This window comes from Platalea leucorodia (assembly GCF_965183815.1).
Source record: "Platalea leucorodia genome assembly, contig: HAP1_HAP1_SCAFFOLD_65, whole genome shotgun sequence".
Taxonomy (NCBI): Eukaryota; Metazoa; Chordata; class Aves; order Pelecaniformes; family Threskiornithidae; genus Platalea; species Platalea leucorodia.
The window spans coordinates 281,646-295,143 of record NW_028121448.1 but is presented as its reverse complement, the minus strand read 5'-3'; the positions used below and the strand labels follow the sequence as shown (position 1 = coordinate 295,143).

General features: G+C 43.4%; 1 protein-coding gene across 1 annotated transcript; it reads left to right on the top strand.

Moving 5' to 3' along the window:
* Nucleotides 1-236: 236 nt before the first annotated feature.
* Nucleotides 237-9,099, top strand: LOC309603375 (uncharacterized protein; the record flags this gene model as incomplete). Its single annotated transcript, XM_082338239.1, is given in 18 exon segments — nucleotides 237-269; nucleotides 271-469; nucleotides 1,260-1,460; nucleotides 2,649-2,759; nucleotides 2,922-3,024; nucleotides 3,192-3,259; nucleotides 3,422-3,492; nucleotides 4,015-4,097; nucleotides 4,499-4,610; nucleotides 5,013-5,153; nucleotides 5,342-5,442; nucleotides 5,904-5,979; nucleotides 5,981-6,043; nucleotides 6,161-6,189; nucleotides 6,622-6,736; nucleotides 7,126-7,214; nucleotides 7,619-9,059; nucleotides 9,061-9,099. Coding segments are annotated over 18 exon segments (3,075 nt in total), but the record flags the coding sequence as incomplete, so codon positions are not given.
* Between the last annotated feature and the right edge of the window lie 4,399 nt (nucleotides 9,100-13,498).

The following is a 13,498-nucleotide window of genomic DNA, read 5'->3' as shown; positions in this document are numbered from 1 at the left end:
AAGTAATATCGATACAGTTTTGATGGGAAACAAAACACACACTGCTTTGTGTGTTTGCTTTTGGCTTGGTTTGGGGTTTCGTTTTGGTTTTTTTTTAAATCATTCTTATCAGCTATTTAGTTCTTCAAGTTATTTCTTTGAGACTAAGTGACAGGTTTTCTCCTATTCTTTTCTTTCTGGAATGCTTCTTCACGTTCTTATGTCAACCAGAACTTTTGCCTCTGTTACAGATGTGAACAACGACCATAGTTAACAAGTCAAAATCTTCAAAAATCTAAAAAATCATCATCAAGGCAGTCCGACAAACCTAAGAAACACCGTACTACAAAAATGACGTCACGCACCGCAAATTTGGGCCAGGTACCACCTGCAGAAGATCCAAACAAAGTCTCTGTGGAAAAAGGACCTGGAGGTGCTATTTATTGTACATCGTCTCAAAAACCTAGGCCTTTCACCCAAAGAGATCTAGGTAAGTGTGTCTTTTGCCCTCCCTCCTTTTTCTTAAAAACAAAAGAAAAGTAGAAAACGCAGTTCTTATTTGTTGCACTGCTATAAAATGGGACTATGATGAATAAAGACTTCAACGGTAGACTTCAGTTGTGTGAATTCCCTAAGGCAACTGAAGTGACTGGTGTTGCAGAAGTTAGTTTTATCTATTTACAATCTATTTGTAACTTAGTTTTGATCTATTTAGGGTCAATTATGGGGAGCTGTTTAGAAAACACAGACTTATCCAGGTCTTTTCCGTTACGCAGAGAAAAGCACGTTTTACCATTGCTATTCATGGCTTCCATTATTCACAAGTCTTTGAATGATAACGCTGCTCAGGAAGAGATCTGGTATCTGTAGGGTTACCTTCTGTGCTAGTTACTTGCTTATTTTTCTGTCTTAGTTCTTATATTTATTACCATATAATTACAAGTATAAGCTTGTGGTTTAAGTTGCAGTAAGGAAAAAACCAATAATTGACCTAATAATCAGATTAAAGGCTATAGATGGAAAGAAACCTGGCAGAAGTTACTAAAATCAGAGTGGTAGTTTGTCTTGCATTAGAAGAATTAAAACAGATGAATAAACTATTGTCCAAAACACTGTGTTGACCAGCAAATTGGAGTGGCAGCGTCAAAGCTGTGCGTCACCTGTTCTTGTGTTTTGGAGTATAGCTGGTTCTTCTGGGTGCTCCTGCAGAATGCTACTTTTTAAATATCCTTTTTAAAATGAAACCAGTGCATCTCTTTTCAAATACAATTTTCTTGCAGTTGTTAATGACGGAATTGCCCCGCCACAAAGGATTCTTTTTCCCCCTGAGAAAATTTGTATGGATTGGCAACAAACACAAAGCGTTGGGGTTGGACTGCAGAATCTTGGCAATACATGTTTCCTTAATTCCATTCTACAATGTTTGACCTACACGCCTCCTCTTGCCAATTACATGCTTTCTCGTGAGCACACCCAGTCATGTGAGTACTTTCTAACATTATTACATATCTGTTGGACAGCTCTGAAGGTGAAAGAACAACAGCGATTCTGTGAAGAAAACTCTTAGTTGTCCTATTTTATCTGTAGAAGCTGCCTTTGAACATTATATTATCAGGAGGCTCGGGATAGCATACGAAGTGCATTTGTTCATTTAACGCACCATGGTAAAGCTTCAAAAAAGAGATCATTTCTTGCTTCATGTGAATAATGAAGTGCACTGTAAAGTAAGGCACTTGAGGAACATTTGGCCTTTGGGTTTCCTGCTGGTAGAAAGGTGATAAAAATTAAGATGATGGCATCATAGATTCTTAGGCTTCGCAGCCTAGATACTGTAATGCACTAATGTTGTGATAAATGATATGTTCACTGTTGACCCATTAAAAAAAACAACAACTAGAAAGCACTACGAACTAATCTCTTACGAACTCAAATAGGCATTTGTGTGGGACTGTATTAAAATTTGGACTGATTTTATTCTAAATAAATTTTTGTATTTTTTAAACCCTTGAATTTGTGTTCTTTGAATTTTGTTTTTATCCTTGAATTTATCTAGGACTAGAAGCCTCTTTTCATGTCCATATATGTGTATTTTTACAGAGGCGCCTGTATGCTTTCTAGTCTGGTATCTTAGTATTTATTCCTAGAAAGTTAACTGTGTTTCTCACCGTATCTAAAAATTATTTCAGTTAAGAATCCTGTTGAAAAAAGGAGGGCAGAAATACTAATACATACATTACTTGAATCTTTCCTTTCTCCCAGAGGATTCTTAGCTCTGTGTCATGTAGCTCACCTAACAGCAGTGTGCTGAAAAGAACGCACATTCTCTCTTAGTGCTGTGTCATCAATGTCATCAATTGGTTCCTCATATGTTCTGTGGTCTGTGGAGTTCACATTCCTGTCAGCCTGCAAAACAATGACATTGCAATAGTTACTTAGATTTCTCATCGGAAAATGCACTTTAATACAGACTTAATAGACATTTTTATTCTATGCAGTTCTGTGTAATAAAATGTCACAAAACTGTTGGGATATTGACTCCTTAGGAGAAGAGAATGTAGCATGGAGAGTGGACATTGTACCTATAAGTTAAAGATTATTATTTTTTTAGGTTTTTTTTGTAGCAATGTCGGTATGACTAGACTGGGATGCTTTCTTCTTTCACTCTTCAGGTCTTGAAGAAGGCTTCTGTATGATGTGCACGATGGAAACGCACATTAACCAGGTCCTGTGTTGCTCTAAAAATGCCATCAAACCTACATCTGTTATCAATGGCCTTAAACGTAAGTCCTTTCAGATGGTTTTATTTTTTATATTTTTTAATTTTTCAAGGAATTATTTGATGCATAGAAATGATTTTGATCCTTTAAAGAAGAGAGATTTTAGAAATAGGAGTTTTCTTTCATTTTTTTTGAGATACATATAATAACCTTCTTATTTATTAGGAATAGGAAAACATTTCAATTTTGGCAGTCAGGAGGATGCACATGAATTCTTACGCTTCACTGTTGAGGCTTTGCAGAAAGCTTGCTTGAAGGGAAGCACCAAGTAAGGATAAACAAATTAACTTTTAAATGTTCTCTAGCCCCTCTTACTCCTTTATTTACTATCATAAATTAAAAACTATGTCCTTGGTTTTCATAAAAAGAAAGACTCGTTGAAGAGTTAACCCTGTGCCTTAAATCTTCTGAGGTCTGATGATAATTTCTTTCCAGATTAGACAGATCTTCTCAAGCCACCACGCTTATTTATCAAATATTTGGAGGATATCTAAGATCCCGAGGTACTTTTTCAAACTCTTACTGTCCTTCAAACTGGCCTGTGTCTTTTTGTCTGTCTGTAGTAAAGGAGTTTGTAGTCTGACTAAAGTAATATGTATTAATAATTTAAATTGGCACAGTTAGTCTCCTTCACATATTGTTAAGCGTTTGTATTTTGATTCCAGTAAAGTGCTTGAACTGCCAAGCAGTTTCGGATACGTACGAGCCATTCCTCGATATTAGTTTGGATATAAAGGTAAGACGTTTTGTGAATATGGGTCGCGATGTGCAAAGGCTTGTAGAGCTTTCTAAAATAAACTCGTTTCACTTAAAAAGATATACTGTTAAAAGAAAAGAACTTGGTGGTGGATGGGAGTCGATTGGACTTTGTTCTTCGGTGGAAGCCATGAAAAGGGTCTCCATGTTTGCACTGGATTTAAGCTGGAAAAATAATAACTATAGCTACACAAACAATGATACTATCGTACTTCTCGGTTATTCTACTTCAATATACATCTATTGTCAGACTGATGGGTTTGATTGTTCTCATTGATGCCAAAGCATACCACAGATGATGCTGTCTGTGGTATTGCAAAATTTATTCAGTTCAAAGTAGCATCGTTTTCAAATGAGGTAAATGAGTGTTTGCTGGTTCACAGCAGCTGAAGTTCATACACTTAAGTATGAACTAGCAAGGTTCTCTCATGAACTACTTCTAGTACGTGTTTGAAGTTGTGCATTTCCAGTGACTTAGTGCTCTACTTTCTTACTCATCCAGGCAGTTACATCTGTCACCGGAGCTCTAGAACGATTTGTGAAACCGGAACAACTAGACAGTGAAAATAGCTATAAGTGTAGCAAGTAAGATCATTACTAAGTGCATCTTAATCCAGGATACGTGTTTAATGTATTGCATGACTTAGAGCATAAGTTATCTTTTGACTTTGTTTGGAAATAAGATAATGAGACAGCTCTCTGTTGCTCTTTCATTTCATTTTCTTTGTACAACCGCTACGCTGAAAGAATTCAAAGCTTGGAAAAGAACACATGTGTTTCTAAGAGAGTAATCTTGGTGTTTCTGTTTGAGTATTTGGAAATATATTAGAAGAAGTGTGGCCGTTAGCTCACAGTAGACTTTTATTCCTAGTATTGTCTACACTGGGGCTCGTCAGCCTTTGTAAGTGTGAAATTGCACACGGAAATATTCATATGGCCAGAAGATAAAAGGCATGTCCGCACACTTGTCTGTGCTTGTTTTTAAGGTGTAAAGAGATGGTTCCTGCATCAAAGAGGTATACGATCCATCGTTCTCCCAACGTTCTCACAATATCACTGAAAAGATTTGCAAATCCTAGAGGTGGAAAGATCAACAAGGTATATTTACAGCTGTAACGCAACTTTATCTTCTCGGAATGGGAGATTTCCCAAAGATGAATACTCATTTAAAAGTTGTTAACGTTGGCAGGCAATAACTGTAGACTAACTTCTATAGTCCAAGAAAAGTCAATATAACAGCTATGGCTTCTTGTTTCCTTTTTAATAACGATAAAGTTCCTGTGTGACCATAAGAATATACCTTACTCTTAAAGAGCTAATTCTGCAGAAAACAGTTCTCTGCAACTTAAACCCTTAAATGTTGTTTATGAGAATAGGTATTTTTCAATGAATCAAAAAATATATTCGTATAATCCTAGTCTGTGTTTTTAGAAGTGCTTTTCTCAGGCTATCCCTGAAGTATTTCCGGATAATTTTTGAATCTTCTTGGTCTTTCTTTAGAATGTAAAATATCCTGAATATTTGGATCTTCGAGCATCTATGTCCCAGTCAGTTGGAGAACCACTCATCTATGCTTTATATGCAGTTCTTGTCCATAGGGGCTTGAGGTGCAAGGCAGGACACTATCTCTGCTTCATAAAGGTAGATATCAGCTTGACTTCTAATAGGGTAAAATCGGTCCTGACAAACTAAAATGTTTTTAGGGGAAAAGGTTGCCTTGTATGTTTTGTTTGATTTGTTTTGGTATGTTTTGTTCTGTAGTGTTCCATCTGTGATGTCATTTGGAAAACATGCAATTCCACTAAAGATATCATTGTCTTTACTTGCAGGCCGGTAATGGACTTTGGTATCGCATGAATGATGCCTCAGTTGACCTTTCTGATGTCCAAACAGTTCTCAAACAGCAGGCTTATGTACTTTTTTATGTCAGGTAATAACAAATACTAAATGTGTTCAGAATAGATTTACTTTCCCGTTATTGAGATTTTTCTTCTTTTCAAGTGTTTTTCTTTCTGTCCTCAGACACGATTACTATTTGTATGATTCAGTTCTGTCTAACCAGAAATTCCCCCTGTCATTTAGGATCTTTCACTGCTTGGCCTTAAACTGCTGCACTTGTGTATGTTGCTATATATCTGCTTTCTGTAGCAGGCTAATTTAAAAGAAGGAGAAATTAAGGCCATAGATGGTGTAAGGATGAGTTATTGCTCCGAAAAGGATAGTCATTGTAGGAAGACCATTATCTAATTTTCAGTTTGTAGTCTTGGTTAAGTCTTCCGTATATGTCTTCTGTGTCATATGAACTGTTCCTATAAAATTATAGGAGAGGGGTGAATGCAAGAACAGGCTGAAAGAAAAGCTCTAAACTAAGATCACTGCTCTTTTCCCAAGGCGCTATGATTTGACACTCGGAGACCGTGCTTTTTACTTACCAGCGCCATCCTATCCCCATTCATTCCTTGGTCAGTGGGGGGGCTAATAGTAAGCAGGCTGGATTTCTGGGACCACGCCTTCCTCCTCATCTGATTAAGGTAATTTGAGGGGGACAGAGAATTGCACCAAATTGAGAGTGGGTTTTGGGTTTGGTGTGGGGTTTTGTTGTTGTTGCTTTTTAGCATCTGAGTTTTATTTTCCCTCCCACACTGCAGCTTTCTTCACAGCCCTCATGCTGCAGCCAGTATTATTGAAACCTGAAAGGAGGCTGTAGCAAGGTGGGGGTCAGTCTCTTCTCCCAAGTAACAAGCGATAGGACGAGAGGAAATGGCCTCAAGTTGCGCCAGGGCAGGCTTAGGTTGGATATTAGGAAAAACTTCTTCCCTGAAAGGGTAGTCAGGCAGTGGAACAGGCTGCCCAGGGAAGTAGTTGAGTCTCCATCCCTGGAGGTATTTAAAAGACGTGTAAATGTAGTGCTTGGGGACATGGTTTAGTGGGGGACTTGGCATTGCTAGGTTAACGGTTGGACCTGATGATCTTGAAGGTCTTTTCCAACCTAAACGATTCTGTGATTCTAATCCTAAATTGTGCAGCCATGCTACTTCATTACTTTATACTTCCAAGTCAGCTTTCTAAAGCACTGAGAACTACGCTCTTGAGACCACTTAAGTATTAGTTTAGATAATGAATCTCAAGAAAATGGAGTGAAACTTGTTGATTCCACTTGCCAAGTCCAACCTGTTAAACCTTCTGAGATTTCCTTTTCTAAAACAAATGGATTGCTTGAAACAGTGAGTTATGTTTGTTCCATCTAGAACTTCTCACCTGTGATGTATGCGGTATTCAGGAGCATTATAACGTTCCTAATTCATGCGAAATACCGAGAAAACAGGCAGCAGAGATGTCGTCGTAACACTTTGTGCTATTATCCCACTAGAATTTGCAGAGCTGAGCTGACATATGAGAACATGTCCGCTTAAGAGAAATTCAGCTGAGCTCATACTTCATAAGTTTCATAAAGTATATGGGGGGGGGGGAGGGGGGTGATGTGTAAAATGGGGATAGCGCCTATAACTCAAAGTGAGCTTGTTTAACTTCTAGTGCAGAAATTTTGCAAACAGTAGTTTTCTACTAAAGACAGCATTTTTTCTGTCTGTTAACTTCTACATTTTAATCGTAGGTGCCTATAGCTTTGTCGCCGGTTCCTCAAGAAATAATCATAGAATCTGTCGCATACAGCCAGTTGAACAGCTTATCAGAGGAAATAAGGTAAAATGAGTACACTCTGATTAAAACAAGGTTTCATACAAGTTTTCCACTGTTTTACCTGTCTACTAATACTATTTAATAGAAAGATTTCAGTACAGAGAATTCCACACTGTACATCTAGTGCTGCAAACATCAGCACTGAGCATATATTATTCTGATATTAAATACAGGTGGATGCCTCCTGGAAGACTTTTGTTTCTTCATAGAATGGTTTTCCATTTTTTTGTCTGGAATACTTTTTCTATTCCTCTTTCTGAGGAAGGTGTAAGAATAGGTTTCTAAAGGCAATGTTTTTCAGAGTTTTCCAGTAGGCACCAATGTTTTTACTTAAGGGGTTTTCACTCCTAACATTTGTCTTTTAGATGGACTTCTGCAAATGAAAAATGTGTTCTTATTTTGTGCAGTGCCCCTGGACCTCAGAAGTCTTCTGAGAATGATGCTCTTACAGAAACTATAGTGATGGAAGCCTGTAAAGAATCCAGGAAGGTTCCTTCCAACTTCCGCTGTGAGGTTGAGAATCTTTTTGCTCAGTCACATTCTGAAACAATTTCTACCAAAGAAGTTTTTGGAAGTACTATAACAAAAGCTCATAATGCACATCCCAATATCAGTGGTCAGTACAAGGCCAGGAAAAAACCCTTGGACACGGAAGGTGAATTCCTTGGGCAGTGCGAGTCTGAAGACAGCAGAGACAAAGATAAACCAAGAAGATCAAAAGAACCCAAGCGAGTTGCAAAAGGAAAAGCTTTGTACATCAAAGGGTCTCCTGAGAGCACAGAGAAATTAGGGCAAACTTCCTCGATAAAGTCTGACATTAAATGGATTTCTAAAAAACTTGCGTCTCTAGATATTACAGATAAATGCCAAGATACAAAGGACATCTCTAAGAACTATGTAGAGGTACCACCTGTTAATGACTCTTCTATTACAAAGCTGGATAAAGCTTTGGAGAGTCAATTTTCTAGAGGAAATGAGGGACTGAGTAATAAAACATGTGAAGACGATAAACACGGGAAAAAGGATCAGAAAAAAATATACAACTCTCAAAAAACTGACAAAGAGCACTACCGAAAGAAGAGAGAAAACTCGGACACTGAAGAGAGGGAGAAGGAGAAGCAAACCAGAAGCAAAGCAGATGATCATTCCCAGAAGAGGGGGTGCTCTTGCAGTGTGGAAAGAAAGAAGCAAAATCGTCATAAGCGGGAGTATTGCAATGAAAGCGGGTGTAGATCTTCTCATAATGAAAGAAACAGTCCAACTAATGTCAGAAGCTTAGGAAAATGTTCTCATTCTAGCTCCCAAAGCAGAGAAAGAACAGAACAAGACAGGCATAGGTATTATCATTCCAAAGGAGAGAGAACGTGCAGCAGAGAAAGAGACTGTCAAGATGAACCACGGAGATGGGAAAAATGCAGACACTGCAACAATGATTATTATTCCTCTCATGGAACAAGGGATGGCAGAGAGAGAAAGTCTTCTCATTGTGACAGAGATTTTGACAAATTGAGTCAAGCTTGCAACAACAGGTCACATAAGGATTATCCTTGCAAAAGCAGATGGCCTCACAGTGCACTCTCTAGAGAGGAAGACATACATCACTTTAGCAGCCACAGAGCAAACTTCCATCATTGCTCAATACCTCAGCAGCAATCAGAAAAATACTCCCGTGAAAGGCACGGACTTCCAACTGTGTCAGCTCTTTCAAATTTCTGGGACACTTCCTGGGAAAATGAAAAAGGAAAACTAAGAAGTGGCAAAAGAAGACATACCCACATAGATGGAAGCAGAAGTGAAATAGAAAAGAAATGCCGAAAGATAGGTGACCAAAGAATGAACAAATGTATAGAAAGTCAAGAAGAAAAAGAAGTTCCCAGATAAACATTGAGAGAAAGCTTAAAAGTAAGCCAGGATTCCAGCATAATCAGCAATTCTTTCCTAATTCTTTTCTGGGTGTTTCTCATGTCTGCCTGTTCTCCATTGTTTCTAAGTTGTTTATATAGCATAATCTGGCTGGGATGTGTTCGCCCCCCAATAAACGTTGTTAAACGATTGCGGCTCTGCTCCAGTCACGCTGTCCCCACCGCTGCTTTACATCCCTCTGCCGGAGGCCACGCCCCTTTTCACCCCCTTATCACTCACACCCTCTGCCTTGGGAACCAGTCTGGCCACCGGGCAGCCCCATACAAGCAAGGTGACTTCTCATACCTGGCAGACCCCCAGCCTGGAGCTTGAGCCTTGTGACGTGGGAGATGTGGAAGGGACAGGTCTCCTCTGACCCTGCGGAGGTGTGGAGGGAGAAGGAGAAAACATCAGGGCGTCAAGGACGAGCGCACATCTCCCCTGCCATGGGCCCCCCGGCCGGCCCGTGCCCACCACTGGCATGATCTTATTGTGGATGGGGCAGAAGTGCTTGGTGAGCCTGACAGTGAAGACGATGTCGGGGATGGGGAAGAAGGAGCAGCGTCCCAGACCGAAGCAGGCGGCGTTCTGCAAGGAGAGAGCACGCACGTCCCTGCTGGGCTGTCAGGGGAGGGGCAGCCCCCAGGGTCTGGAGGGGCCTGGGGAGCCTTGCAGCGGCCATTCCCAGTGGTGTGGGGCAGTCAGGGCTGCCGTCCCCCCCGGCTGCCCCCAATTTATGCTGGTGTGCCCAAGCCAGTGCAGGTCCTGCGCAAAGCCCTGCAGCTTCTTCCTTGTGAAGCAGCCGATCTCCTGGTCAGAGGGAAGGCAGCATGGAGGGCAGGCGCTGCACTTCCCAGCCTGGCTCCAGCCTGGCTCCAGCCGGCTCTGGGCTAACATTGGCCTTGGAAACGAGGGCTGGAGGCTTCAGGTGCCCCTTCTCCTCTTTCAGCGGCCGTGTCCCACTCTTTCTTTCTGGCTGTGGGGAATATATCCGAGGAGGATCATATCAGGCTTGCCCATGACAAGCTGTGGGATGACACACCAAGGTTAGAGGGATGGGTTGCTAGCAAGGGCCCTCAGCCTGTTGCTCCGAGACGTGCTGGCTACACTGCAGCGCAGTTGAAGTCTTACGCAGATGAGCCAGGGGCTCCTGAGGTAATAGGAGCCACAAAGGAATTAAGGGGTGTTCCTCTAAGGTGACAGAGCCTAGCTGAAGTGCCTCTACACCAATGCACACAGCAAGGGCAACAGACAGGAGGAGTTGGAAGCCACCCTGCTGCTAGAAAGCTGCGACCTAGTTGCCATTACTGAAACTTGGTGGGACACGTCCCATGACTGGGGTGCGGCTATCAACGGCTACAGGCTGTTCAGAAGGGACAGGTGAAGAAGGAGGGGCGGAGGGGTTGCCCTCTACATCTAGAAATGGATAGAGTGTGAAGAGCTGTCTCTGAAGAATAACCATGAGCAGGTTGAAAGCTTGTAGGTAAGAATCAGAGACCGAGGCAACAAAGGGAACCTTGTGGTTGGTGTCTACTACAGGCTGCCCAATCAAAGGGAGCCTATTGACAAAGCCTCCTTACTCCAGCTATAGGGAGCATTGTGGTCGCAGACTCTCGTCCTGCTGGGGGACTTCAACCACCCCGACATCTGCTGGAAAAGTGGTACGGTGAGCAGCTACAGGCAATCCAGGAGACTCCTGGAATGCATTGGGGATAACTTCTTAAGCCAAGTAACAGACAGCCCTACCAGAGGGGATGTGATACTGGACCTGTTGGTCACCAACGCAAATGAGCTCATCAGTGACGTCAAGATTGGAGGCAGCCTGGGTTGCAATGATCATGCACTGGTGGAGTTTGCAGTCCTGAGGCATATGGGTCAGGTGAAGAGTAAAGCCATGACCCTGAGTTTTAGGAAAGCAAAATTCCAGCTCTTCAAGGAGTTAGTCAATAGGAAGCCCTGGGAAACTGCCGTCAAGGACAAGGAAGCAGAACAGAGCTGGCAGATCTTTAAGGACACTTTCCATAGAGCGCAAGAGCTCTCGATACCCAGGTATCGAAAAGAAAGAAAGCAGGAAAGGAAGGCAAGAGACTGGCATGGCTGAGTCGAGACCTGCTGGTCAAACTAAAGGGCAAGAAGGAAAGGCACAGGCAGTGGCAGCAGGGACAGGTATCCTGGGAAGAGTATAGGGACGCTACCCAGTTGTGTGGGCATGGGGTCAAGAGCCAAGGCTGGAGCTGGAGCTGAACGTGGCAAGGGATGCAAAGAATAATAAGAAGGGCTTCTACAGGTATGTCAGCCAGAAAAGGAAGGTCAAAGAAAGCGTACCCCCACCAATAAACAAGACTGACAAACTGCTAAAAACAGACAAGGAGAAGGTCCATCTCAAGTGGATGGACCGCAAGACGGGGACTGGGGGAGCAAAGTCCCTCCCACTGTAAGAGAAGCTCAGGTTCGTGAGCACCTGAAGAATCTGACCATACATAAGGCTATGGGTCCTGACGAGATGCATCCCATAGTCCTGAGGGGACTGGCTGATGTAGTTGCCAAGCCACTCTCCAAGATATGTGAAAAGTCGTGGCAGCCAGGTGAAGTCCCTGGTGACTGGAAAAAGGGAAGCATTGCACCCATTTTTAAAAAGGGTAGAAAGGAGGACCCTGGGAACTGCTGACCTATCAGGCTCACCTCTGTGCCTGGGAAGATCATGGAGCAGTTCCTCCTCGAAGCTATGCTAAGGCACATGGAGGACGGGGAGGTGATTCGAGACAGCCAGCATGGCTTCACCAAGGGCACGTCCTGCCTGACTAACCTAGTGGCCTTCTATGATGGAGTGACTACATCAGTGGACAAGGGATGAGCTACAGATGTCCTCTGTCTGGACTTCTGTAAGGCCTTTGACGCGGTCCCCCATAACATCCTTCTCTTTAAATTGGAGAGAGGTGGATTTGATGGGTGGACTGTTTGGTGGATGAGGAACTGGTTGGATGGTTGCATCCAGAGGGTGGTGGTCAACAGTTCAATGTCCAGATGGAGATCGGTGACAAGTGGTGTCCCTCAGGGGTCCGTATTGGGACCAGTACTGTTTAATATCTTCATCAGTGACATAGACAGGGGGATCAAGCACACCCTCAGCAAGTTTGCAGATGACACCAAGCTGAGTGGTGCGGTTGACGCACCTGAGGGACAGGATGCCATCCAGAGGGGCCTTGGACAAGCTGGAGAAGTGGGCCCATGTGAACCTCATGAGGTTCAACAAGGCCAAGTGTGCAGGGTCGTGCACCTGGGTCGGGGCAACCCCTGGTATCAATACAGGCTGGGGGATGAAGGGATTGAGAGCAGCCCTGCAGAGAAGGACTTAGGGGTACTGGTGGGTGAAAAGCTGGGCATGAGCCAACAATGTGCGCTCGCAGCCCAGGAGGCCAACCATATCCTGGGCTGCATCCAAAGAAGCATGGCCAGCAGGTCGAAGGAGGTGATTCTGCCCCTCTGCTCCACTCTGGTGAGGCCCCACCTGGAGTACTGCATCCAGCTCTGGCACCCTTAGCCCAGGAAAGACGTGGACCTGTTGGAGCGGGTCCAGATGAGGGCCACAAAAATGATCAGAGGGATGGAACAACTCTCCTACGAAGAAAGGCTGAGAGAGTTGGGGTTATTCAGCCTGGAGAAGCAAAGGCTCTGGCGAGACCTTCTTGCAGCCTTCCAGTACTTGGAGGGGGCTTATAAGAAAAATGGGGACAAACTTTTTAGCAGGGCCTGTTCCGATAGGACAAGGGGTAATGGTTTTAAACTAAATGAGGGTAGATTTAGACTAGATATAAGGAAGACATTTTTTACGATTAGGGTGGTGAAGCACTGGAACAGGTTGCCCAGAGAGGTAGTAGCTGCCCCATCCCTGGGAACATTCAAGGTCAGGTTGGACGGGGCTCTGAGCAACCTGATTTAGTTGAAGATGGCCCTGCTCATTGCAGGGGGCTTGGACTAGACCTTTAAAGGTCCCTCCCAACCCAAACTATGCTATGATTCTATGATTCTGTCTTCACCACCAGGCTCACTAAGCACATCCACCCCATCCACAACAGGATCATGTCAGCAGTGGGTACGGGCTGACTGGGCTGCTCAGGGCAAGGGAGATGTGGGCTCCTCCTTGACCCCCCAATGTTTTCTACTTCTCCCTCCACAGCTCTGCGAGGTCAGAGGAGAACTGTCCCGTCTACGTCTCCCATGTCATGGCACTCAGGCTCCAGGCCGGAGGTCTGCTGGGTGCAGCAGCATGCCCTGCACCCCAGGAGCTCCTGTCAAGCTCGTGCCCACACCTTGCCAGGCTCTGGGTCCCTCTAACGTCTCTTCCTCACTTCCTTCAGAGTCTGAGCATCCGTTGGGGGTGCTCC